Source organism: Arvicanthis niloticus, chromosome 16 (genome assembly GCF_011762505.2).
Source record: "Arvicanthis niloticus isolate mArvNil1 chromosome 16, mArvNil1.pat.X, whole genome shotgun sequence".
Taxonomy (NCBI): Eukaryota; Metazoa; Chordata; class Mammalia; order Rodentia; family Muridae; genus Arvicanthis; species Arvicanthis niloticus.
Window position 1 is genome coordinate 70088895 of NC_047673.1, and position 25950 is coordinate 70114844.

Below are 25950 nucleotides of genomic sequence, written 5' to 3' on the forward strand. Positions count from 1 at the left end.
GTGTTACAGCCCACAGTGCTTATTCAGCTCTGGAACAATGTCTGTCTATCTGGACAACACAGTTAGGAGACCTTGCCTCTGTCTGGCAGCTCTGGGCCTGGGTGCAGCCAGTGTGGCCGTGACCAAGGCTGCACCAGGAGGGCTTGGCTTCTCTTGAGGCTCTTGAGAAGTCAGAGAACTGTGGTGCTCTGGGGACTATTCTTACAAGCACCCTTTTGCGTTCTGTACCCAAAATACTGGAAGCTCTCTTTCCTGCACCACTGCTATGTGGTGCAGGTGGCGCCTGAACCACCTCCTCTGGTTCTTACAGTTGGGAAAACTGTAAGTGGGAAAGTAACTTTAAAGTTCGTCTGTGGGGAGGCCTCAGACTTGGTTCCCGAGTGGTGGCAGCCGTCAGTGGTAGAGTTAGCAGATTAGGCCCAGAGAGTCTCCTCTCCTGACTTCCAGGCACCCTTCCCGTTGTCCCACAAGTGACATTAAGAGATCCAGTTCTTTTGGGTGCTGATGCAGAGCTATGCCTACTTCAAAGTGCCCTTCCACCCTAGAAGGGGAGATTTGGATCAAAGCCCTATGTCTGTTCAGCTCCAGATGCTAGGACTAGCTGGATGTGGTGGCATACACCTTTAATCCTAGCACTTGGGAGGAGAAAGCAGCCAGATCTCTGTGAGTTCAAGGCCAGCCTGGTTTACAGAGTGAGTTCTAGGACAGCCAGTGCAACATAGAGAGATCCTGTCTGAGGGGAGGGAGGGCACAGTGGGATGAAGGGTGGGAGAATGGGGGATGGGGGATGACAGGGGGTGTCTGGAGGGGTGGGGGAGGGGTGGGGGAAAGCAGGCAAGGCAACTAGAAAACATTCTGAGCACTGACTAGATAAAAAGGTAGTGCACTATGTGAGGTGTGTGTGACTTCTTTTTGGTCTGGAAGAATGTCAGATGTCCTTTATGACCGGCCACTCTTTCCCTAAATGGACCCTGAGAAATAGTACACGCTGATGTTAGAGATGCTGTAATCAGAAAACTCTGAGAAACTGCCACCTCGGGCCTGTTGCTTCCTCTCTGAACCTTGGCCTTATGTAAGGTAGACACCTGTATTCTAGGTAGTAAGTTATGGTTACTGTCTTACCTGCCAGGGTTGTATGCTATAACCAATACCACATACCAGTGAGTACTTTCTGTGTGCCAAGCCCCGTGGGTTTTTTTAATGTATATGTAACAGCCTAATAATCATGTGTGTACTTATAGTTTAATTTTAATCTCAGACCCAGTACCTCAGTCTCACAGATGTGGAAACAAAGACCTAGAAAGATTAAGTATTTATTGAATTCCTTGGGGGACTGGCAGGGGCATTGGTGAATTAGGTAATGAGTGAAGCTGTGTGAAGAAGGAAGGGATGGAAAAGGAAAAAGGGAAATGAGAAAGAATTCTGGGAGGCTGAGTGTGATCAACCCACTCCTGTTCCTCCCCTTCTTCTCCATGGCCCTCAACACTGTTTCCCTCTCCTGTCCCTGGGCCCCTACCAACTTTTTCCCTCTTCCCAACCTCCATCCCCTACTGTTCTGAAAGGGGCTCTGAGGAGGTAGGTCTCTCCTCCCCATTCTCTCTACAACACCCTTCTCTCTTTGTGCTATGTGTGACTGCAGCTGCTGTGGCTGACACCCCCCCCCAACACCTGCCCACCCCCACGCCCTGTCCCCGCCCCAAGAAGGGCCAGAGTTCATGTGAGGATGGTAGGAGACCCTCAGGGAAACAGGGCTTGCCTCAGGGTTGAATGCCTTCTGCATGGGGGGTGGGGTGGGGATGGGGGACTCAAGGTCACATAGCCATTTTCAGAGTCACACAGGATTGTCACTCATGGAACTGAGGTCCTTCCTACCCCTAGGCACTGATACACTGACTGCTGTCAAGCCAAGGCCAACCTCACTTTGCACAGTCCATTTCCAAACTATGGACCTTTATATGCTTACAGTATGGCTTTGGCCTAGCATTTTAGCCGCTATAATTTTGAGTCTCAGTCTTTGTGACTTGGTGCACTTCATCCCTAGAGTGATACTGCCCTGACAGCCTCTTAACCCTGACAGTGAATAAACCAGCTCAAAGGCTTGATAAGCTCAGCGGCCTAGTGTTTTTCAACATGCTCATGCACTCTGTGTGTGTGTGTGTGTGTGTGTGTGTGTGTGTGTGTGTGTATTATCTGTGTGTGAGTATGTATGTGTATGTTTGTGTGCATGCACGTGTGTGTGTGTGTGTGTGTGTGTGTATGTGTGTATGAATGTCTAGAGATGTTTTTGTTGCCTCACGGTAGAGATGATACTGCTGGCCTTTAGTAGGTAAAGGCCAGAAGGAATACTGTTACCCACTACACAGGTCAGAGAGACAATTGATTCCTTTTTTTTTTTTTTTTGTGACTCCTTTTTTTTTTTTTAAATTTTATTTAATGTATGTGATAACACTGTTGCTGTCTTCAGACAGAGCAGAAGAGGGCATCAGATCCCATTATGGATGGTTATAACCCACCATGTGGTTGCTGGGAATTGAACTCAGGACCTCTCGAAGAGCAGTCAGTGCTCTTAACCTCTGAGCCATCTCTCCAGCACTGACAATTGATTCCTAAGTGTAAAGATTTCTCACACTTATATGTTGGTGGCAGAGATCACATGTCCTTGGTTGTGCATAAGCATGGTGATACCTGCCTTCTAGACTGTGAAGGCTTGAGTGAGTGAGGATGTAAGTGGCTGTAAATGAATGAGAGAGGACTTAAAGTGCTCCTGTGACCTCCCACTGCTGGGGGCCTCGTGCTGCACCCCTGCTGCTCCTCAGACCTGAGGAGCTTACGGTTAGACTAGAATTGAACTTAGAAGGGGTCCCAGTGAGGCCCCAAGAGGAGCATCAGTCAAGGCTCTGGGGAACCATTTCAACAGCTTCTATTATACAACTGTTCTATCTCAGAATTACCTAGCCCTGCTTCAGGGCAGGAGTATTGCTCTCACTTTCTGCATCTGAACCCCTCTCCCACATTGTTCTTCCTGGTTTGGTGGCGTCATCAGAAGAGAAATGCTTTTAGTCCACCAGACTTTATCTTAGTGAGACTATGTCTGCTCTCCCCTGCAAATGTCACAAATCACTTGTGTGATCTTGCCCTTAGTTTGACAAAACATTAGGCAAATATTTCCCCACCTATCTCTATGGTATCTAAACTTAAAGACTGTGAGCGATGATTCTGTGAGCACACAATGAGTTCTTCAGGGCTCTCCTTCATGGGCCCCATTATGGCTAGAGCCATTGGATAACTTGAATTTTCCTACGAACACTAGCAAGGCACATTTTGGATATTCTCAAGTTATCTAGGCCAAGAGAAAATGGAAAGCTGTGTTTGTGTGGACTGTAACTCAGAAAGGCAGGGCTTGTCCTTTTAGACCACAGGGATCCTTAAACAGTCACAATCTCCAAATAGTCGCCTTAGTTCATTTCTGTTCCTATAACAAGATTCCTGAGGCTGGATAACTAAGAAAGAAGAAGAGTATGTCAATGCTTCATGCTTCTGAAGGGCAGGGAACTCTGGAACATGGAACATTCTGTTGAGGACTGCCGGCCTCATCTGGCCAGTGGGCTCCATAGAGACATGCAGAAAGAGATGCTGAGTTCTACAGAGCATCACCTGGTGAGAAGTGACCACGGTGTCCTCTGCCACCACAGCGACCCTTCCTTCATGGCTCGTGCAATCCTAATGGACTCACCTTTGAATATGTGAGCACATAAATTTGGAGACTCTGTTTTCAACTCATTAACTTCTGAGGGACGCATTCAAAACACAGCACAACTGACATGTTTTTACGAGGTAAGACAGACCAGGGTAGGACAGACAACAGCAGAGTCCTTTGTCCAGAGCACTGGCGAGCACCATTCACAAAGTCTGTTTGTCTGTTTTCTGTCCGTGGGAGTGAGGAGTGCGTTGGGTTTGCTGCGATTTGACTGTTTACAGTGAACCACAGTTTAAAACTGCAGAGTGGTCTCCATAGAACCCATATAGGAACTGGTTCTGAAGTGTAGACATTAGATTCTAGAATGTTACTGTTTTTCCTGATGTCAGTGTAGAAAGGGAGATAATCATCATAGCTTGCCAGGAGGCCAGACAAGGGAGGGCACGGCAGTAGGGGACCTGACTACTTCCCGAAAGCTCAAGTACTCTTGGACCAGTGAATCCCGTGTTCTGCCACGGACTCCCAGACTCCCCTTTGTCTACAGGAGCCACAGCTCCAATTCAGGGAAAGCAGCACTCTGTACTCTGTCCACAGGAGGTGACTAGAAGCAGCTCTTGTGTTGGCTGGTTTATGTCAACTTGACACAGGCTAGAGTCGTCTGAGAGGAGGGAACCCCAACAGAGAAAAATTCCTCCAGTTCTATAAGAAAGCAGGCTGAGCTGGGCAGTGGTGGCTCACACCTTTAATCCTAGCACTTGGGAGGCAGAGGCAGGTGGATCTCTGTGACTTCAAGGCCAGCCTGGGACGCACAGCTCCAGGACAGTTGGGGCTGTTACACAGAGAAACCTGTCTTGGAAAAAAACAGCAGCAACAACAACAAAGAAAAAGAAAGTAGGCAGTGAACAAGCCAGTAAGCAGCACCTCCATGTCCTCTGCATCAGCTCCGGCCTCCAGGCTCCTGCCCTGTTGGAGCTCTAGCCCCTGACCTCAGTCACTGTAAGACTATGATATGGAAACATATACCAAATAAACCCTTTCCTCCCCAGCCTGCTTTTGGCCATGGGGACTCATCAGGTTAGTACTAACCCCGACTAGGACAATGCTGTCTGCAGAGCCTCTGGGTCCCTGGAGGAAAGCTGAGCCCAAGCCAGGCTCACATGTCTGCTAATTCCTTGGTCAACACAACCAGCAGCAAGAGGCTTACTGCATCTGGGACTTCAGCTGAAGCCAGCACCCGAAGCCCAGGAAGCTGACAGCCATTGGCCTAGGTGCCAGGTGAGAGTTTGCTCTTGGGGTTTCTTAGGCCTATTTGCAAAGATACTTGCACAAAGTAACGTTGTGCTTGGGCCAGCTCTCTTCCCCTTCTCCTTCCCAGGCAATCTCGAGTATATTCCTTTGAGTGACATGATACCCGAAAGCACTTGATCCTGGTAGTAGGTGGATGGGGGGTGGCTTGGTGTGACTCTCTCTCTTACAGAAATGGCCAGCACACTTATTGCCTACACCATAAGGTTCTGGGGAGTAGGGCACTGCCACTGGGACCCAAGCTCTCAATGGCAGCGCAGGGCGAGGACAGGTCATGGCTTAGGAGGAGGAACCCAGGGCCACAGCTTAGGAGGGTTTCTTTTAGAAGCTCGTCCACTACAGATGATGTCCACCTTACTATCTATTTAAAAAGGCATTGGAGTTCATGTTTATGGATCTCCTCCTGCCACTTTGTGTGACTTGGGTCACAGCAGCTGGGATGGAGCTCTTTTTCACTCAAACGGAAAATTGGGCTGAGCTGGGGCCTGTGGAAAACCTCGGGAAGTCAAGAAACTAGGCAAACAGGATTGGAAAAAAACATGATTCTAGTGTAATGGAAAGAGTGTAAACTTTGAATCTTAGCCGCCCTGCTCCTTCAGCCTGGTGCCCAGTTCTGCCATTTCCTTATTTAAAATGATGTCTAACGTTACCAAGCTTTGAAGGCCCATTGAAAAGTTAGAGAAATGGCATTTACATAGTAGCCCCTCACTAAATACTGATTTTTTTTTAAAGCTGATTTATTTATTTTTATTTTATGTGCATTGGTATTTTGTCTGCATGTATGTCTCTGTGTGTTAGATCCCTGGAACAGAAGTTACAGACACCTGTGAGCTGCCAGGTGCATGCTGGGAATTGAACCCGGGTCCTCTGGAAGAGCAGCCAGTGCTCTTAACCACTGGGCCATCTCTCCAACCCCCTGATTTATGTTTTTTTATACTTGTTTCACCAGGGCTGTTAGTTTTCATTACTAGTCCTGTGGGTTCGCCAATTAAGTCTCAGCACGTATCTGGAAGCCTAGAGCCAAAAGCAGTACTTCGTAGGCTGCAGGGGACCATGTGGCAGGGTAGCCGGGGACCTGAGCTCTTACTGCTTTCTTGTTGGTTTGGGGCCATTTAAAACCCAATGCATTGGGCTGGTGAGACAGTGGGGAGAGGCACTGGCTGCCAAGCCTCACAACCTGCGTTCAATCCCTAGCTCCCACCTTGTAGAAGGAGAGGCTTGATCCTGTAAATTGTTCGGTGACCTCCATACCCATACTGTGACACATACAGGCACACATATAAATAAGTAAGTAAATACCTAGATAAATGAATAAATATTAAAAATAGATCAACCTATCAAGTACAGATGGGACGGGTGTGGTGGACGGCATCGCCAACAGTGTCTGCAGGTAGAGCACAGTCACTGAGTGGCATTGATCAGCTACGTGGCACCACGGCATCATTTTTTATTAGGAAAAGTTGAAAATTGTCAGAAAATAAAGTTTTCCTGAGGAATTTAGCCTTAGAACGAAGTCTCTTTTCACTGCTCCCCTATAAAAAGCGCCCCCCCCACCCTGTGCTATATTGAGCCAACTGAACTAGCCAAAGTGATATTTTGCAAATTTCAGGGTGTGGGGCCGAAGGGGGTGCCTGCTAATTCTAGATCCTCTCCTCCCTGCTTCTGACTCATGCTCGGGCTAAGGCATTCATAGGTAGTGGAGGGACTTTCTGGGGCTGATTTTAGAAAAGGTGCTTGCTTACTGTGTATGCCGAGCCTGCCACGGTCCACCCCTACCCAGCCTGGCTCTGACCTTCAGAGATCTTTTGAGGAAGCTACTGTGTGCCCCTACCTTCAAAGGGAAGAAACTCAAGTTCTTTAACTGTGAAACAATATACTTAGGGAAAATGTTACTATTTTCAACTCTATAGTCAAGTAACATGCTGCCATCACCACCGTCTGTTTCCAGAACTAAATCTTGCACAGCAAAGTCTGGGGGTTGGAGGTGTACCTCAATAGCAAGAGTGCTTGCCTAGCCTGTATAAGGCCCAAGTTCTACCTTAGCAGGGCATCAAACTAAGTAGCAAAATTGTATCCTTACATAATAACTCCCCATTCTTTTTCCTCAGCTCTAGCCAGCTACATTCTACTTTCTGTCTGTAAATTTGACTGCTCGAGCAGGACTAGAATGCCACAGTATTCCCCTTTGCCTCCAGTTTCTCTCACTTAGGGTTACATCCTCAATCCTCGTCCATAGTGTAGTGTGTGTCACAATTAATTCCTTCCTTCCTTCCTTCCTTCCTTCCTTCCTTCCTTCCTTCCTTCCTTCCTTCCTTCCTGCAGTAGTGGAATGCCACAGTATTCCCCTTTGCCGCCAGCTTTTCTCACTTAGTGCAACATCCTCAAGAGTTGTCCATGGTCTAGCATGTGTCGCACCTAATCCCTTGCTTTATTTATTTCCAGTCCTAGAACATTGAACCTAGATCTTTGTGGATGCTAAGAAAGCCCTCTACCCTGAGCTAGCCATCTCTTCAGATCTCTTTTACTTACTGTTCGACACAGAGTTGTGATCATTTTCTCAGGCTAGCCTTGACTCTACTCCACAGCCTTGACTTTATAATCTTTCTTCCTAAACCCCTGAAGTAGTTAGGATTACAGGCTTGAGGCACGAGGGCTTGCTCCAAATCCTTCCTTTTTAGGAGGTCTGGATCATATTTCCTTGTATGTATATGCCGCATTTCAGTTACCCAGTCATCCGTCATCTGACTCTTGGTCTGCTTTGTGTTTGAACTGTTGTCAGAAGCAAGTCTGGATGTGCTTGAAATGGAGACCCGATGTCCCTGCCTTCTGTGAGGTGGACAGGTTGAATAGACAGCCGGTCCTCTGTGTGAGTGAGCACGGGTGTGCGAACGTGCCCGAACATCTGTCTTTCTCAGTTGACGTAAATAGTTGGAGTGTGAAAGCCCTGTTTAATATCTGAGGAAATGCTCCTTACCCGTTGTGCTGTCAGAGACCTGATGTAAAGGTAAACAGGAGACGCGTGCTTGACGTAGGGCAGGACATGGCCAGCTCTGGGTCAGGTTTCCCTCTGGGCCCTCCTCTGAGTCAGTCCTTCTCCTGGATCATCAGCTTGCTTCAGGATGCTGCCCTGGTGTGCTGACAACCAACATGGGCATTTCATATCCCCAGCCTGCTGTATCACTACCATCTTCTGCTTGTGTGATTTTGGCCAAGTCATCTTAACTTCTTCCTCCAGTTCTCGTCCCTTGCATTTTAAGTTTTGAGGGGTATATAATAAGTGTAAGATACCAAAATGTATTGCCCAATACCTGGCTTATGGTATGTGTTCTTTTTTCTTTCCTTGCCAGGAAAGACCTTGTTCAATTACTTCGGGGGTGGGGTGGGGTGGGGAGGGGATTCCACCCGGCCTACCACAGTGCCTGGCACACAGAGGTAGCTGCCAGCTGAATGCTTATTAACTTTATCCTGCACAGCACTGAGAGGGCCAAAGACTGCTCTGTGGCAGCTCCTTCCAAAGAGGTTTTAAGCAAACACAACACCCCTAGAATATGCACAGGGCTTGGGGTGGGAGGTACTTTGAAGAGAAGCTTGTTTGGATGGGTAAATTCTGGCTTTTTTTGAAAAACAAAACCCTAACGTTGGCCTCATTACTTTTGAGGCAGTCACTCACTGCCTCTTTGTCTGTGTGTAGAGTGCTCTTAAGAGATTACTGGCTAGACCTTTAAAAATAGGCCAGTTGTCAGATGTCTTGGCAAGAGAATGTATCCCATTGGCGTTAGGATTCTTTCTGAAGTTAAACATCTCTCCTTGGAGAGGGTTGTTTTTATCATCAGCTGCTAGAAATTCTCAGGAGGTCACAGAACCAACTCAGTTCCAAGGGCAGGGCATGGAATCTACTAGATTTAAGTAAAAGGTTAGCGGGGGTGGGGGGGGGTGGGGGGGGTGGGACTTGAGTTTTATTGGCGGGCAGCTGGATGGCTGTGGATGAGAGTAAAGAGATGTTGGAGCCATTCTCGTGGGGCCACACCATCACAGAGTCCCCGTCCTCCTGTATTTGGTTTGAGCAAGGAAAGTCATACTGGCCTCTTAGGTAGCATGTGGCTCTGACAGAGGTGAACGGGGATTGGTGATGGGGGCAAAGGATCATGTAGATTGATCACGAAGATCACTGCAGCTCTGTCAGAGCCCTGCCTTGGATTAGCAAGCAGCTGTAGCACATCTGAGGGTCTCAGCAGCCCTGTGACCAGAGCTGCCCCCAGAGTAGTCTGCTCTTAAGATGAACGCCATTAGCATCAAGTATGGCCAGTCAGTTCATGCATGGTTGCCATAATGGTGGAGAGCTTCCCTTTCCTCCTCCTGGCCTACGTTGCCTGCTAACGCTAAGTGCAGCTGAAGACAGGGTGACTCTTCTAAACAAAAGGGCAGCCTGAGCAGAGCCAAGGGGGGGCCACACTGGGCCTTGGAGCCACTCTGGAGAGAGTCCCCAAGAATACGGTCTACTTTGACTTTGGATTTCCAGAGCTGGCTTGGCAACTGTCACATGTAGGGGGCTGCAGTGGAATGGGCCTGTGCCAGCTTCCCAGAGCTCTCAAGGGCTGTAGGGATCTTCTGTTACAGTAGTATCACTATCCAGGTTTGTCACTTTGGAGGAACTTAACATCAGAAATATAACCCATCAGGAATCTTGAGCCCTTTCGTGTTGCCTTTATTTGAACTTGTGCCCGAGACTGACTGTTGGCTTCCAGTATTTGTGTGAAAACAGAACAAAAAGAAAAGAAACCCTAGGGTCTTTGGGAGCTTTCTCTGGGCTTGTTTGTTTTGTTTTGCTAAAAACAAGGATCATAGGCTGGGAGATGGCTCAGTTGGTAAGAGTGTTTGCCACAAAAGCATAAGGAGCTGGGTTTGGCCATCAGCACCCACATAAAAAGCCACCTGTGGCGCATGCTCCTGCTGACTGACCACGTGTGGCACATGCTCCTGCTGACTGACCACGTGTGGTACATGCTCCTGCTGACTGACCAGCTTCGCTAAATTGTCAAGCTGCAAGTTCAGCAGGAGACCCTGGCTCAAGGAGACTTGGGCCGGGTGATGGATTAGAGGGTAAGAGTCAGTTTCTAGCATTCACATCCTGTGACCTACAGCTGACTGTAGCTCTAAGTCCAGGAGGATCAGATACTTCTGGCCTCCATGGGCACCTTCACTCATTGTACACATCCAGATACACACATGCACAATTTAAAAACAATAAAAATAAATCGTAGGGAAAGTAACAAGATGTGAAGTGATTGAGGAAGAGACCTGACACTGACCTCTGACCTCTGACCTCTGACCTCTGTGAGTACTAACCTCTGACCTCCAGGAGTACCTGCACACGTGCATCTCACCTATTCTCTGTAGATGCCTCTTGTATGTTACTTATGCCTCATAAAATGTGAATGACTAATGCATACAAGAAATGAGTTTGTGGAAAAGGCTGATGAAAAGCTTCCTTGTCTGGACCCAGTTGAGAACCCCAGATTGGGTTCGCTGCTCCTCAGATGTCTGTGGAGGTCATGAGCACCCTAGAAGAGTTCAAAAGAAATTTTAAAAAAATCTATGTCCCCTTGGCTTGAGCAGAAGTGGGTTCTTGCAGACGAGGAACAGTTGTAGTTCAGTGGCTCAGGCAAGGAAGCCTGCTTGTGTTTGGCATCTGTGCAGCCCCATCTGTAGAATGTGAGTCCCAGGGAGGTCAGGAGTGAAGCCAAGGCCACTCACTGCTGCTGCCGTCTCTGCTGGACCAGAACTTATTTTGTTTCACGCTGAACTTATTTGAGCCACAGTGTTGGTGACACTACAGAAAGCTTCCACTTTTAGCTATTCCTGTTTGCTTGCTGTCTACAGATACACTAGAAACCCAGGAAAACAAAGGACTTGCCTCCCCATGAGTCAGGGAGCTGGACCGAGGTGTCTTCCCTGCCTGGAGTTTTCAGGCAGTGGCTTCCCTACTCCAGCAGACTTCGTTGTTGAGTCTTCCGGAATTGCAACCCACCACTCATATTTCGGGGCACCTTGTACATTGCCCGTCCCCATCTCTATCTAAGCCAGCTGTGCAGTCCTCAGGAGGCCAGCGTGGCAAGTGCATATTCGTACTTATATTTGTTACTTTCCTCGCTGCGGTGACTAAATACGTGAAGGGAGTAACTTGCGGGAGGAAGGACTTACCTTGCTCCCTCAAGGACTGGAGAGGGTGCGGCCCATCACAACAGGGAAGGGATGGAGGGGTTCACAGTATTAGGTCTATGTGACTGGAACTCATCCCATCTCAGTAGATATGGAAGCAGAGAGGGACTCAGATAGGTAGGAACAAGGCCAGTCTATGCAACCAGAAACCCAGCCCTATAGCCTTCTCATCCCATGTCTGCCAGCTGGGATGTAAGTCCAAATGATTCTCCAGCCCACCAAAAATGGCACCACCACCTATGGACTGTATATCCTAACACAAGCCTGTGGGGGTATCTTAGGTCTAACACTAACGCAAGACAACTCTTAGGAGCAGCAGACACATACTGAGGCTGTGGACTCTTTTGATGTCATGCATAATTACCCATTACACTTCACAAAAGATTCCTAGTTGGCTGGGAGGCTCGTGGGTAGGTGTACTTTGGATAATGAATAGTGTGGACCTACAGTCTAGTTGTCTGTTCAGGGGCTTGGGTTGCACTTGGTTTGGACTGCATGAAAGGTGTATTACTTGTGGTTGGAGGAGGGATGGGCCCAGGGGATGTAAGGAACAGTGTAGGACGTTTGAGCTTTTCCCACTGAGCTTAAAAGCACTCGAGTGGCCCAGTCCTATTGACTTTCCCTCCTCTCCTTGAAGGTCAAGGTTGGAACCTAGCTTCTGAATTTTCACCACTGAAGAACGTTCAAGAGATAGCATCTCTGTGAACCCTGTGGCCTTCCCTACGTTTGATACGTACTGAGACCCATTTTCTAATTAATGCCAGGCATATCTAGAAATGGTCTGATAAGTAGCTGAGGTACTGGGCCATTCTCTGGCCCTCCAGAGGCAAGTGTCGGTTCCTTCTGACCCGCCCACGCACCTCTAGGACTTCATCACGGGGCACGAAATGGGTTTGAAAGCATGCAGGCTCACATGGATCTCCCTGAGGTTGTCTTCCGGTACCCTGGTAAGTCCTGTGTGTGCCAGGCAGGGCCTGCGAGCTCGTCTGCTGTGCTGAGTGAGCTGTATTTTTTTTTTATCAATCTGGGGTTGGCTTCAGTGCGTCTCCTGTGGGCGCCTCCATCCTCCCCTGCCCTCCCCCTATGCTCCTTCCACAGTCCCACTATCAGCAGCTCCCTGTGCTGCTCTCACTGCTCAGCCTCTCAGGCAGCCACTTTCCACATCCAGCCCTGAAGCTGCATGATTAAGGAAGAAGAAATCTGCTTCTTGCATAGGGCAAGGGTCCCAACTCTCCAAACACCCAATATCCAAAAACTGGGCACTGATGATACCGATGCCACAAGAGGAAAACTCCACCTCCTGACCTCGTGTGATGGATGGTCGTCCAAACAGGGTTTCACTACAAACGCTGTATAAAATTACCTTCGGGCTGTGTGCATGTGGCCTGTGTGAAGCAAAAATTAATGTTGTGTTAAGACTTGAGTTCTATTCCCAAGATATATCATTATGTACACGCAAATATTCAAAAATCAGAAAACAAAAAATAAAAATTTAACATACGTCTGGCCCCAAGCATTTTACATAGGGGATGCTCGCTTTTAGCCAGTTAACCTGTCTGTTGTTCATTTTATAAACATTGAGCTAAACACCTGTTACATGCTAGACATTCCTGCTGGGCCAGATCCATGCCTGGTAGAGGTGGAGGTGTCGGGTCAGATCTCAGAGCAGAGACTGCAGGGAGGCCCTGGAGGGCTGGGCCGTGGTGTCGTGGGCACACAGGGAGGGGTATGGCTGCCCCAGGACTTGCTGGGAGGGTTCCCTGCCAAAGCTTATCTGTGAAGGCTCTGTGGGAGAGGGGAACATTGGGCTAGGTTTTCATTGTTGAGTTGCACTTCAGTAGCTGCCTGTGGAAGGAACAAGGATTCACAATTGAAATCTGTGTTAGCAATGGCCAGAAGACCAGAGAGGACTCGGCAGGACTGGGAAATGGTGAGTGGGCCTTTGTTGCCAGCACCTCGGGGCAGGGGTGGGGCCCAGCCAGCTGGAAAGGTGCTATAGAGCAGGTACTGAACTTTCAGGCCAGCACAGGCCCAATTTTGCGGTGAGGCATTCTAAGCCTGTTAAAATAGCCTGTGGGAGACAAGAGGACATGTCAGATTTTGGAGGGACCACTAACAAATTTAAAAAGATAAAGACATGTCCCCAGTGACAAGTACCCATTGTGTCATCTCTCCTGATGAAGGGCTATTTCCCTCTGGGTACCTGGAAGATGGCTTCTTTCTGTGTCATTTTGCTTTCACAATCTACACAGGCATTTGTTTGTTGGTTGGTTTGTGACTAGTTTGGTTTGCCTGGAACTCTTAGAGAGCCACCTGCCTCTCCCCCGAGTGCTAAGCTTTAAGGTGTTCCACCAGGCTGGATCAGCACAGGCTTTAAAAGGAGAAAGAAGCTGCCCATAGAGGTGCCAATGTAATCCTAGTAGCTCAGACGACTGCTGCAACAGATTAACCTGAGGCCAGAAGCTTTACACCATAGCAAGATCTGGTCTCTTAAAAAAAAATAGTTTTTAAAGAAAAAAAAATGAGCAGCTTTTACTCTTCCCCATGGAGGGCTGGAAACCAGCTGATGGTGAGTCTAGTATCTGCACCCTGAGCAACACTGGCCTGAGAGTAGGAACGGTGGAGGTTAGGGGGTGGGGTATACCAGGATCAGGGGGACAGCACATGGCCCTGGCAGGTCTAGACTTGGTTCCTACCTGTGGGCCTCCCAGAAGTCTTGGGGTGTCACTGCTTGGTTTTCTGGTCTGTAAGGTTTGTCATGATGGCGGACGGCGTCTCACAAATGAGAACAGTGACAATATCTCACTTCCAAGACCCTTCCTGTGATGTGGCTGGCTTTCCCAAGGACTTTTTCTCATGCCCTCTACTGTGGAGGAACATACATACATACATACATACATACATACATACATACATACATACATTCTTTAAAGGTGCAGCTTCCGATCCCCTCTCCTACACTGAAAGAAGCATGCTCTTTTGAACAGGAATGCAGGCAAGTTCAATTTCCAGCACCTGCATGGTAACTCACAACCATTTATAACTCCTGTCCCAGGGGGTCGGATGCCCTCTGACATCCTTTTTAAACAAAGGTGCTTGGGGAGGTGACGGCTGTGCTGTGGACATAGATGTTATGAAGGTGCTCAGTGGCTGATTTGTGACTCTGGGTCCTCCTTCGTCCTATTCTTGAGCAGGCAGCCTTGCCATTCTCTCAGATGAAGAAAAGATTGAGGGTGTGATATTAACAACTCAGTGTTAGAATCAGGACTGCAACCACAGCGGCTCAACTAGCACTTGGGTTAATTCTATATCCACAAACCCTCCACGCGCCCCATTCGCAGATGACACGCTACAGCCGTCAGGCCTTTAAATTGGTTATAGGCAAGGCCCATGGCATGGTGGAGCCAGTGGGTTCTCTGTATACAGGCATGGGTCCCGGTCTTGGTTACCCTTTGATGAGTTGTGCCTTCTTTCAGCTTCTGTTTTCTCATTAGTGAATTGGACTGGTCTTAATCCTGTGCCATCGTTGCTTTTATAGGGCTGTTGATATGCATATGCAAAAAAGCGTGTCTTCGGTTGGTCGTATAGACGTTAAAGGGGAAAGGAGAGATTAGGAAGGGTAATGGTGCTGTTTATAATAGGTTGTTTTATTCCAGGCTGCTCAGGAACCATTGACACTGGTTTGATATTCCTTCCCCCTCCTTTCTGCCTCACATACCTGTCAGAGGCCCAGTATCTGTCTCTTCCACCCAGCTTCGCACAGTTTGTAAGGAACACATGACAGGTTGCCTGGCTAGCTGCTCCTCTGGGGCCTGGTTTCCCTCAGAGTTTCACAGTAGGGTGTGGGAAGAAAGTAGGCATGAGGGCCGGGGCAGACAGACCTGTCTTCTGCAGAACGCTTTGCGATAGCATAATGTGTCAGCCGCCTACTGTGGGAGGTAGAAGTGAGACCAGATACAGCCGAGCTGTCCTTGTAAACACACACCCTCTCCTGAGGCAGAATTTACCAGCGACTTCGGGTGGGGAACACAAGTGAGGCATCTTGGGTGCTTGGGTGGTGCCTTCCTGCTTCCACACCATTCTTAGTTTCTTTGGTTTTCACAACTGCTTCCAAGGAAATTCAGATCTCTAAAGGGGTCCTTCTAAGGGGACTGTCAGCTAACTGCATTGTCTCTTCACGGGTTAAACATATTGAGTTCTGTGGCCAATTTATTTGTTAACAGTCATAGGCAACGCTTAGAGGACCTTGAATGGCTCAGGTAATGATTAGTATAGCTAATTCCTTCACCCTGCAAAGGAAGTATCATTAATTACTGCCACACCCCTTGTACACGTCACAAAACCAAGGCTCACAGTAGTTAAGTGGCTTGGCCCAAGTGACTCGGAGGGAAGGAGGTGTAAGGGCTTAGATGCAAATTTCTGCCTGTATGGTTCCACCCCTCCCCTCTCTTGCTGTCATCTATTTCACTGTGAATGCACAAGTGTCTGAGTTGCCCTGTTTCCAAGAACCAGACCTGCTTGCTGCCTGATACTTATGCATTCTTAGCCCTCTTGGACCATTTTGATTAAACACTAGCCAGGTGGATCTGGCCTGAGCTGCATTTTGGAAAAACTTTGGAAGCTTTAATGAGTCTTGGTGCCAGACTGCATTCTAAGCTGCTTAGGTCAGAAACTCTAGGAGAGGGACACGGTGATAAGTCCCAAGTGACGCCGACGTGCAGCCAAGGTTAAGAACACCTCACTGCCAACCTTGACTGTGCTTGCTCACGGAGATGGGGCCTCCCTGGGCCCTAAGGAAGCTGAGATAGCTTTCAGCCCACCATTTCCAGCTATTCACCAACATCGCTCATTTTATATGCAACACAGAGCCCTAACATGGATGTCTGTATTCTTTTTTTAAATGCTGCTTTATTGTATGCTACAGCCAGTGTATATACGAGTTAAACCTTGTGAAACAGAAATCTATGAAAATTCAGAGGTAGATGTTAAGGACGGACAAGTGGAAGATTGTGTATTATGGCACGTGTTAAAGAGAAGCTTTTGTACACACTTTAAACTCAGTTCTCTTGAATATTCACTGGTTCATGAAGAGTGGTTTGAGAAACCTCCATGACTACAAAAAGGAACAGACTTTCTGGGGTCTGAAGGGATTTGTACTTGAAGACACTCCAGTCAGCAGAGGGTCATGTTGAACTTTCTACAGACAGAACTGTCTCAAGTCTGCAGCTGCCTGGGAAACCTTCACACGGTTGAGGCCGGCCTCCAGCCAGAGCTGCTGAACCGCCTTCTTCATGGCAGCAATGCTAGAAGAACCTGACATGGTGCTTGGGACAGGCGGGCTGACTAGTCAGTCCGAGTAGGGGGCGGCTATTCACGAGACAGGGCTGCTGGTGAATACAGACTTTTTTTTTTTTTTTTTTTTTGCTTGTTTGTTTTTTAGACAGTTACCTGTACTCCCTGAGACAGGCTCTGCTGTGTCCAAAGGGCTTCAAGTCAATGAGGCAGCCTGGCCTCAAACTTGTTATATAACTAAGGGTAGCCTTGAGCCTTGAGCAGCAACCATGCTGCCTGTCTTCTGGATGCTAAGATTACAGGTGTGTGCCACCATACGCTGCTAGCAGACACTTATTAGGAGGGGAAGAGAAGACAACAGCCTGAGAGTTGTAAATTATGTTCTTCAGGATGCTAAGATGACCAGCAAATGGACCTGTATTGCTTGCTTTCTCAGGGCTCAGGTACGTACGTGATACAGATGGAAAAGGAGAAAGCTCACCTGCCCACCTTCCAAATCTGTGTCATGCAAAGATATGTAAACTTATTTTTTGTTTTTATTTTTCCTGTTAGGGTATCTTGGCTGTCCTGAAACTAACTTTATAGACCAGGCTAACCTAGAATTCCGTTTCACCTGCCTCTGCTTCCCCAGTGCTGAGATTAAAAGCATGTGCCACCACTGCCCAGCTATAAATTGATTTTTTTAGAGCTTATATTTAATATTGGGATCAAATATTTTACCTTGATGAAAGTGTTTTTTATATATGCTGTAAGCAGTTGCAAGCTGTCAGATAGTCAGCTAGATTTGGGCTATGGTTTTATCCATTTCTTGAGACTTCCCAACTCTGGCCCAGCTCAGAGAACAGGTGGGAGGTCTCTTGAGTAATGACAGGAATGGAATATATACCCAAAGTGTATTTCTAATTCCTTCTTTTCCCTTTCTTTTCACCTCTTGAAGGATGGCAGTGTCTATAGGAGCAGACTTGCTGGCTAATCCACAATTAAAAAAAAAAAAAAAAAAAAAAAAAACCACCCCTTAGGGCAGAGGGCTGAGTCAGCTGGGACTGTGGTTCCCAGGCTAAAAGGGACAGAGGTGTTTTCTCTGGGGTTTTGCAGCAGTGTGTGTGTGTGGGGGGGGGGTGCCCCAAGTACTGTTTTCTGATAAATCACTGGATTTGACATAGTGAGAGGAGGCAGGCTGAGCACGGCGCTCAGTTAAATGTCCACACAGGTGATAGAGCTTGACTCCCCACTGCCACCACCCCTGCCCCAAGTGGAGATTTCAGCGATTCTCAAGGAGCTGGCAAGGGGGTGGGGGTGGGGGTGGGGCTTGGCCTCAAAGGCTGACCACGTGGTTATGGGGGGGGACCCTCTTCTGACAATATGAAAGAACACAGCTGTACCCATCACTCCCGAGGCCCGAGCGCCCTGAGGTGGAGGTGTCTTGTATTCACATTGGGCTTTCTCCCTTGCCTGACCCCAGGGACAGGCTCTACTGTGTCCAAAGGCTCTAAGGCAAGTGGACAGGGTAGGTCATCCCAGTGGACAAGTTTGCTTTAAATTGTGTCTGTGCCAACAGAAACTCTGTGCAGTTCCTCTCTCTGACCTTGCTTTTGTTTCAACTAAACTGAGTCGCGACTCAAATCCCTGTCACAGATGCCTGCCTCTGTGTCCTGCTGGGAAACATACGCGGTCTACTCTCTATCCTCTTCCTCTCTATTGTAAAGCCGTTGCTTTCCTTTTCCTTAAAGTTCCCAGATCGTTTAGCATTAATTCTCCTGGTCATAAAAGGGACGAATTTCTGTCCCTTGTAATCGTGGCCGCAGACATTCCCTACCTCTTCTCCTCGAAACTAAGTTACAGAGGCTGTGCTGCCTTTCAGGAAGGTAAACCGGTTTCAGGAAGGAAGCAGAGCACTTTTTCAGGGTCTTAGGAACTCAGGCTTCCCCTAACTCTGCTCCGCCCCTCCCTCCTCTGCGATGCCCTCCCTCCTTCCGACCCACCCCTTAGTTAGATCTGCCCTCTTTCCGAGCGTTGTGCTCTGCCTTCTGCCCCGCCTCTCACGCACTTGGCCCTTCCCCCGGAGCCTGGCGTCATGGAAAGGCTGGGTGGAGCCATGTCCTGGACACCATATGCCCGCAGGCCACACCCTCCGTCTAAAAGGGATGTGCCACCCTGGAGCGGTCCCTAGCGGCCTGAGGGCTCTGCTGACTCTGGGCTGTTGGCCTCCGTGAACAGGTCCTAGGCTCAGACATCAGTAAGAGACTACAGAAACGTTTCCGTCTTCTCCCCTGCGTGGCGTTCTCTGGATCCCTCTCAGATTTTCTCTCCGGCTGAGAATGAGGCCCTTTACACTGGTGAAAGGGGGTTTTAAAAGTCAGACGCTCTCTTGGCTCTTGCCTGTGAAATGCGATTTAAAACAGTAACATATGACTTTTTTTTTTTAAAAAAAAATGTTCGCATCTGTTGTGGGATAATTGAGACAACGAAATAAAAATCCTTGCAGTCATCCTTTGTAGGCTATTCCTCGCGCACTGCTTGCTTTTTATTTTCATTCCTAAGCAATTTTAAGCCTTGAGTTACCCTGATAAGGAAAAATGTCCATCTCTTTTCTCCCCCTCCCCCAAACACCAGCTAAAAGGGGAAGTAGAACGTTAAAGATATTCCTCGGGAACCATTCCATCCACAGCATCTCGGAAGACCCCTGGATTCTGCCTTTCTGTAGTTAATCAGCCCATTTTCTGCATGGAGGCTGAGAACTGGCATATTTGGCTTGCCAGGACACTGGAGGACAAGATCGGCCCCTCTCTAAACTCCAGGAGTGTAAACCACTAGACTTAAAAGAGATCAAAGACACCAAAGGATGGGGGGGTTGGGGGGACACAGGAGATGGCTGGCACATTAGAAAAGAGATAGAGTCTTCTTTAGAATTTGGATATGTTTTAATTTTCACAAATGGCAAGATTGCCATCAAAGCGAACAACAGGAAGATGTTGAGAGGCAGTAAGTGCTGTTTTGGAAAGGGACCAAAGCTCTAATCCCTAGAGAAAGTGACTAGGGACTCCCACGAACAGCCTTTCCCATGCAGGCTTACCCTCAGAGTAATGCTTGCCCGGGGCTTGGCCCTGGGGATGCCCCTCTTCCTGCATCCTGGCTGCCTGCCCCTTTTCTCTAGCAGAGTTGTTGATTGACACCTGTGAGCCCTTCTGGGGAGGCCCCGATTCTACACACAGGAAACCACCTTCCTGGTAACTGAGTGGCTTAGAATGAGTCTCCTGAGAACAAACCCCACCAAAACCTTAGCTCAGCTCTGTTTTGTTGTTCTTGTTCATGTTGTTTTACAAATAGGCAAATGGGGCCAGGTTGGTGGCTCACACCTGTAAACCCAACACTTGGGAGGCTAAAGCAGGAGGATCTCCATGAACCCGTGCTACATTGTACCTTCTGGTTGAGCTTGGGTTACAGAGTGAAACAATTTCAAAATCAAACCAAATAAGAACAAAGTATGCTTAAATGGAGCTGGACCTGGGTAGTGCAGCTCAGTGGTAGAGTACTTGCCCAGCATGCTTAGTCCTTGGGTTGGAGTCCCAGCATGCACCACCTACCACCCACACCCCAACCCCTGCAGGCCAAGTACTGAATTCACCCTTTCTTACCCAGACCAAGATTGGTTATGGTAATGATGACAATTTTGGTATCGTTTACTGCTAGACACTTTTCCTATTCATTGTCAATGTCCCAAGCTCATGTTACATATATAGAAATCCACAGGGACACACACAGGTCAACTTGAAGTCACATGGGACTAGGAAAGGCCCGGCTAGAATGAATGCTAAGCTGTGATCTGGAGACCAGCTTCCAAGCTCTCTCCCTCTTTCAGCCACTCAGCTTCCAGCCAGGCCTCATCTGTTGCCCTAGATTGGCAGCCTCCTGTGAGGGGCCTGCAGCCCTCTGCAAGAGTCAGAAGCCGGTGTCTCCCAGCACTGAGGAGAATACTATCCTTGATTCTGCCTCAGATGTGCCTGCTAGCTCACCTCTGTGAAATTTTATTTGACTTTCCCTAAGCCACTCTGCCCTGGTCAGTAAATAAATAGCATTTACTTGTTTTGCAAAGCCCCTCCATCTGAATGCTTTTCATACTATGGTTGGCATTTAGACAAGTGTAATAGGCAGGTGTGTTCTGGATTTCAACACTTTACCTAAAGCTAGACTCCTATTAACCAGAAATATGTCTTTTAAAAATAATTCATATATATATGATATATATCATATATATATATGATGTTATATAAAAACATAGATGTTGCATAGGTCTCTCATAGGTTGCATAAGTGTTATAGCAAGTGATATGTGTGTATACACATATACACATATATACAAATATACATATATACACATAAACACACATATACATATATACATGTATATATACACCTATACACACACACAAATATATTTGGAGGTGACAGTCCTCTGCCTCTCATCCCAACTGAGTCAACATATGCTATGCTTTTCCAGTGGACAAGGGAAGGCTCTCCATGACTTCTTCTCATCTGTAACACAAAGATGTTCCCCTACTTTGTCATGACTGAAAGTGACGCATGGATCAGGACTGCTGATGGTCGCCATCTTTTGGAGGGAGTATAAGGACAAATGCATTACAGCATTAGGGCTTCAGTGCAGGGCTACTATAAATCCATTGCATCTTTCTCACAGAGGGAGGGAGGGCGAGTTTCTCCAGCTTTCTCCTCATTCTGTTTCTCTAGGCCTTTCCAGCTTTACTGTTGTAGCTCCACACCCAGAGGCCTCAGATGACTGAGCTGGGCCTAGCAGCACAGGGGTACACCTCGAGCCACATCCAGGGTGAACTTTGAAGTTTAGGTGTGTCTGAGGTTAGCAAGTTAAGGGTACAGGCTGTTGGAAACCTCACCCTGCTCTCTGCTCTGGGGAGGAAACCTCAGGAAGTTCCACCTGCTTCTTCTCCTGAACATGCACCTCCTCCTGCCTCCTTCCCCTTGACACACAGGGGTGTCCCCAGCCCCATGGCATCTTGCCTGGGTTGTTAATAATAGAGAAGGGCGCATCTGCCAGGAGGTGAAGCAGGAGCTGTCCCTGTTCTGCTCTTTCACGCCAATCCTGGCACAGTCTAGTAGGCTGGGTTGGTAAATACCCTTGTGTGCAGAATAGGTCTTTGTGTGCCCTGGAAACTCTTTCAGTCTCCTTCCTGGGGGGTCAGAGCATCAGAGAGAAGGTTGACGGGGATGTCTTTGTCCTTGAGATCTTGGACAAACAGCATTTCACATAGCTCTAGGCTTTCAACCCAGCCCCGAGATGGAGCTGGTGTACAGCCATCTGCAGAGCCAGCTGCCAGAGTGGGGAGAGGGTTCTAAGAAATGACCTTTACACTCATCCAAAAGGCAACGTAGTAAGATCGCCCATGTTCTTTTCATGGCTCAAAACCCAAAATAAGTCAAAGGAGAAAGTGGAAAGTGTTCCATGTTTCCTGTTGTGCTCACAGCTGTCTGAGTCAACAGCCTATCTGTGCGAGCTGCTTAGAGAAGCCAACGTAGGAGTCAAGGCCACTTCTGGGCTACTCGGGGCTCTCTGCCCCACTGCTTTGGCTTTTTGAGATGGAGTGTCTCTGTAGACCAAGCCGTCTTTATTTACCATCTTCCTGGCTCAGCCTCTGAATGCTGAGGTTTCAGATATGTGCCACTCTGCCCAGCACTCCAAATTCCTTTTAAGTCAAGGTATGATATATATCCCTTAACACATCAGAATAAAATACTCTCAGGTTTCTGGACTCTTTGCTAAGCAATTCTCTCGATCTCAGGAGCTTGAACTTGGAGTGTATCCTGTGGTTTGTAAAGCACCTTCACATCTGCTTTCTCACTTGGTTGCCATAGTAAGCTGGGATGGGGCAGGGCTTGTCTTGTTATCCCTATTTTTCAGATGAGGAGGTCAAAGTTGTCAGAATGTTGAACGGCTTTTCAAGGTCACACAGGAGCCAGAGTAGCAGGTGGAAAGGGTGATAGAATCCCACCTCCAACTGGAGCAGCAGGGAGTTGCCCTAGACCCAAGGTCCCTTTCAACCAGTGTATTAAAGAACACAGAAGAGCCTTCTGAATGTCAGGACCTGTGTGTAGTGGTGTAGTGAAAATTCTGGGATTTTGGTTTCTTTAAAAGCACAGAAATATTATAAGAATATGTTTTCATTTTAATCTTAGGTGTGGGTCACGGGGCTGCTTCAGATTGTCCACAGCTCACTGTGATTTGCCTTGTGGTCTAGCAGGGGTGTGACTTTGCCAGCTCAGTCTCTACAATTGTGTGGCCTTTGGGATTCTGGGGACTTTTCAGAGGGTATATAAATGTTTGGGCCCCGAGGGGTAGGGTGAGTTCATAGTGGCAGGTTGTTGGTCATTGTTGGTTACAGTTTGTTAAAAAGGAACAATAACAAGAAAAAAATTAAGTATCCTGATGGCAAAGATCAAACTTGTCCCACGGAACTAGATGCCCCTAATCAGCAGGAAGTAGTCTAACGGTAACATTGCCCACTTTCCAACCTCTAACTTTATTCAGGGAGTTCTTCCTTTCCCTCTATCCTTTTTACTCTTCTTTCTAGTGTTAGGGGTTAAAGGGTGGAAGGAAAGAGGTAGAGAAGGGTAGAAAAAAGAGGAACCCACTAAGTAGCAAAGCCTGGCTACATAGTAGTTCATACAAACTGCCACTCTTTGTTTCCTTAGAATTTACCAGTAATATTGAAACCAAGATGGCTGACTCACTGTGCCAGACCTAGCCTGCACAGTGCTAAAGTGAAATGAGATAGATGGGCTATCAGTGACTGTGTTTTTTGTTTTTTGATTTTTTTTTTTTTTTGGTTTTTTTTTTTTTTTTTTTTTCTTTTTCCTGGATTGCTTTAGACATCGGAATCTCCCTGCAGGTAATTGAGTTAGAAGGCACTGCAGCCAGATGTTCATTTTACTAATGGAAAACTGGGGCCACCCTGATCCTCTGAGCAGGCAAATCAGTCATTGAGGATGGATACTGCCTTTGGATTGTAGAGAATATGGGCGTGAAGGGCTGAGGTTCCCCAGTTTAGTTAAGCTCCTCCCACCTCTGTTACTTGGACTTGTTATTCTTGACACCTAGGATGCTCCAGCAAAACGGCAGAAGTGAGTGCAGACACGCAGATGGGGCATAGAGGGTGCCCAAGACTGGAGTAGAGAGGAGCTGAGGGGACACTTGGGAGCCAAAGCAGGACTTTGAAAGGCTCTGAACAGATTTTAATGTGTGAGAGTTGACACCCAGTAGGTACAGTAGGTACCCAGTAGTGTGTAGCCCCGGTGGTGATGACTCCTACAGGTGCAGAGGAAGCGGGAACCGAGACGTCTTCCCAAGTTCCATGGTTAAGGATGGCACTGGAGCTCTGGTTGGTTAGCTGACCTACCTCTTGTTCAGTGTTTCCTCCAAGACACCACCCAGCCTCCTCCTTCCTCCTCCATTGCTTGCCAATGTCACAATGACAGCTCTCCCAGGGCTGAAGTGTTTCTGAAAGAAAAAAAACCAGGGGGGACTTGTACATAGTAGTGATCCACTGGTTTGGGGGTGACTGTGGCCAGGAGAGTTCTGGTACAAGTCTTTCCAGGTGTGGCTTCTGCTGTTAGGTTGCTGATGGAAAGTGCTAAGTGTTCCAATTTCCTGTGTCAAGCAAGTATTTCCCCTTGGGGTTACAGCAGTCACCTTCTTCCTCAGTACCCAGGGGCGGGTGAGCATGCGCTGCTACAGAATGCCCCAGCTGCTGCAGAGAGCACCCTGGCTTCCTTTTTTTTTTTTTTTTTTTTTTTTTTTTTAAAGGGCATAGAGTTTTGACAGTTCACAGCAGTGGTCTTGGAAACAGAAAACCCAAGGAGGTTCTCCCGAGCCTCCTTGCCCTCTGCTTTGTAGAGAGGGAACAAGCCAGAGTCACCATAGCGGTGATGCAGAGTTCTTAGCTATTGGGGGGGGGGGGGGGGGACACTGCAGCCAAGTGCATGTGGGTAAATAGAAAGGTCATAGACTTGGAGCACCATCAAGAATGAACCGGAATAGACACTACAATAGTTGTTCTGAATGTGGGACGGGAGCAGAGCAGTACTTGGTGGGCAGGTACTGAGCAAAGGAAGCACGAAGGATGGGAAGTGGGTGGGAGATGCAAGCATAAGGCGGCGGAGACATTGAAAGAGTCACCTTTTGGATATTTAAAAAACACATTCCTTTTTTAGAAGTCGCTTGCTGGTGTGAGGTGATGAGAGCTTCTTTCAAACCTACCCAGCTCTTTAGAAATGTCAAGCCTGGGGGATTCTGTTACCTGAAAACTGTGGGGTGAAGCTACCCACTCCTGGACAACTTAAGTCAAGTGGAAGATAGAAAAGCTGGGGAACATATGGCAATAAAGCATCCCTGCCTTGTCCCCTTACACATGCTGTCACCGAGCCAAGGAGGAAACATGTCAAAACACCCTTTGTGTTTTACTTAACTCCATATTCATCCTTCAGTAGAACAATGGGCATAGGACCAAGGAGCCTCGGAGGCCAAGATATCTCTTAGGAATAGGTGGGAGTTTCCTATAGCTCTCTGACAGATTCATAAGACATCCAGATATAAACATCCTTGCTTCTGGGTGGTTAGATAGTAAAGCAGAAGGGCCAAGAAATGTAAATAGCATGTGTCATGTGTGCATGCGTGGGTGTGTGCATGGGTGCATGTGTGTGTGTGTGGTGTGCATCTGTGTGTGATGATGTATATCAGAACTATATTGTATGCACCTATACCATAGAAATAAATATACACTATATACAATATCTTTATTTCTGCAGCACAAATCTATATATGATATTAGATACCAGTAGTGTATTAGCTACCTTCTCATCACGATAAAACATCTGACTAAAGCAGCTTAAGGAAGAGAAGGTTTGATTTCAGCTCACAGTTCAAGGGTAGGGAGGTCCTGGCGGCAGGACAGGGAGACAGCTGGTCTCTGTTCCCACAGTCGGGACGCAGAGGAACATGAATGTCAATGCTCAAACTTTTTATTCAGTATGTAACCCACGCCTGTGGAATGCTGTACTGCCTCACATCTGGAGTGGGTTGGCCCATTGAGGAGCCTCCTGGTAGACAGTCCCACAGCTTTGTCTCTGAGGTTGTTAAGGTGGCAATCAATATTCACCACTGCAAAAAAATACTGTGTCTGTCCCTACATCATTGTTAAGTGAAAGTCTGTCTTTGATGTCACTTCTACTCCAACATCAGAATATATTGATACTGTGTCTGCACCATGTACTCTGGCTATGCTGTAGTTGGAGGTTCCCGTACATCTTGAGATTTTTCAAGGGTCTCACTACAGATGAGAACACAAACATACAAGTCCACATTTTCCTCAGCCGCATCTCAGCATTGCATAATTTCTAATAGTCACTGTG

General features: G+C 47.7%; 1 protein-coding gene and 1 pseudogene across 2 annotated transcripts in view; one reads left to right on the top strand and one right to left on the bottom strand.

Annotated features, from left to right (window-relative positions):
* Nucleotides 1-25950, top strand: part of Itpkb (inositol-trisphosphate 3-kinase B) — a 96164-nt gene that overhangs the window by 36854 nt on the left and 33360 nt on the right. Inside the window, exon 1 of one of the 2 annotated variants that reach the window (XM_076914611.1) lies at nucleotides 13095-13151. The exons of the other annotated variant lie outside the window; for it this stretch is intronic. Within the exon in view, the coding sequence (XP_076770726.1) occupies nucleotides 13110-13151 (42 nt within the window). The 5' untranslated portion in view covers nucleotides 13095-13109. Of the gene's footprint in view, nucleotides 1-13094; nucleotides 13152-25950 lie in introns of those variants that run through there. 2 annotated transcript variants of the gene reach the window in all.
* LOC117721475 (guanine nucleotide-binding protein G(I)/G(S)/G(O) subunit gamma-5 pseudogene) lies at nucleotides 16229-16541 on the bottom strand (annotated as a pseudogene).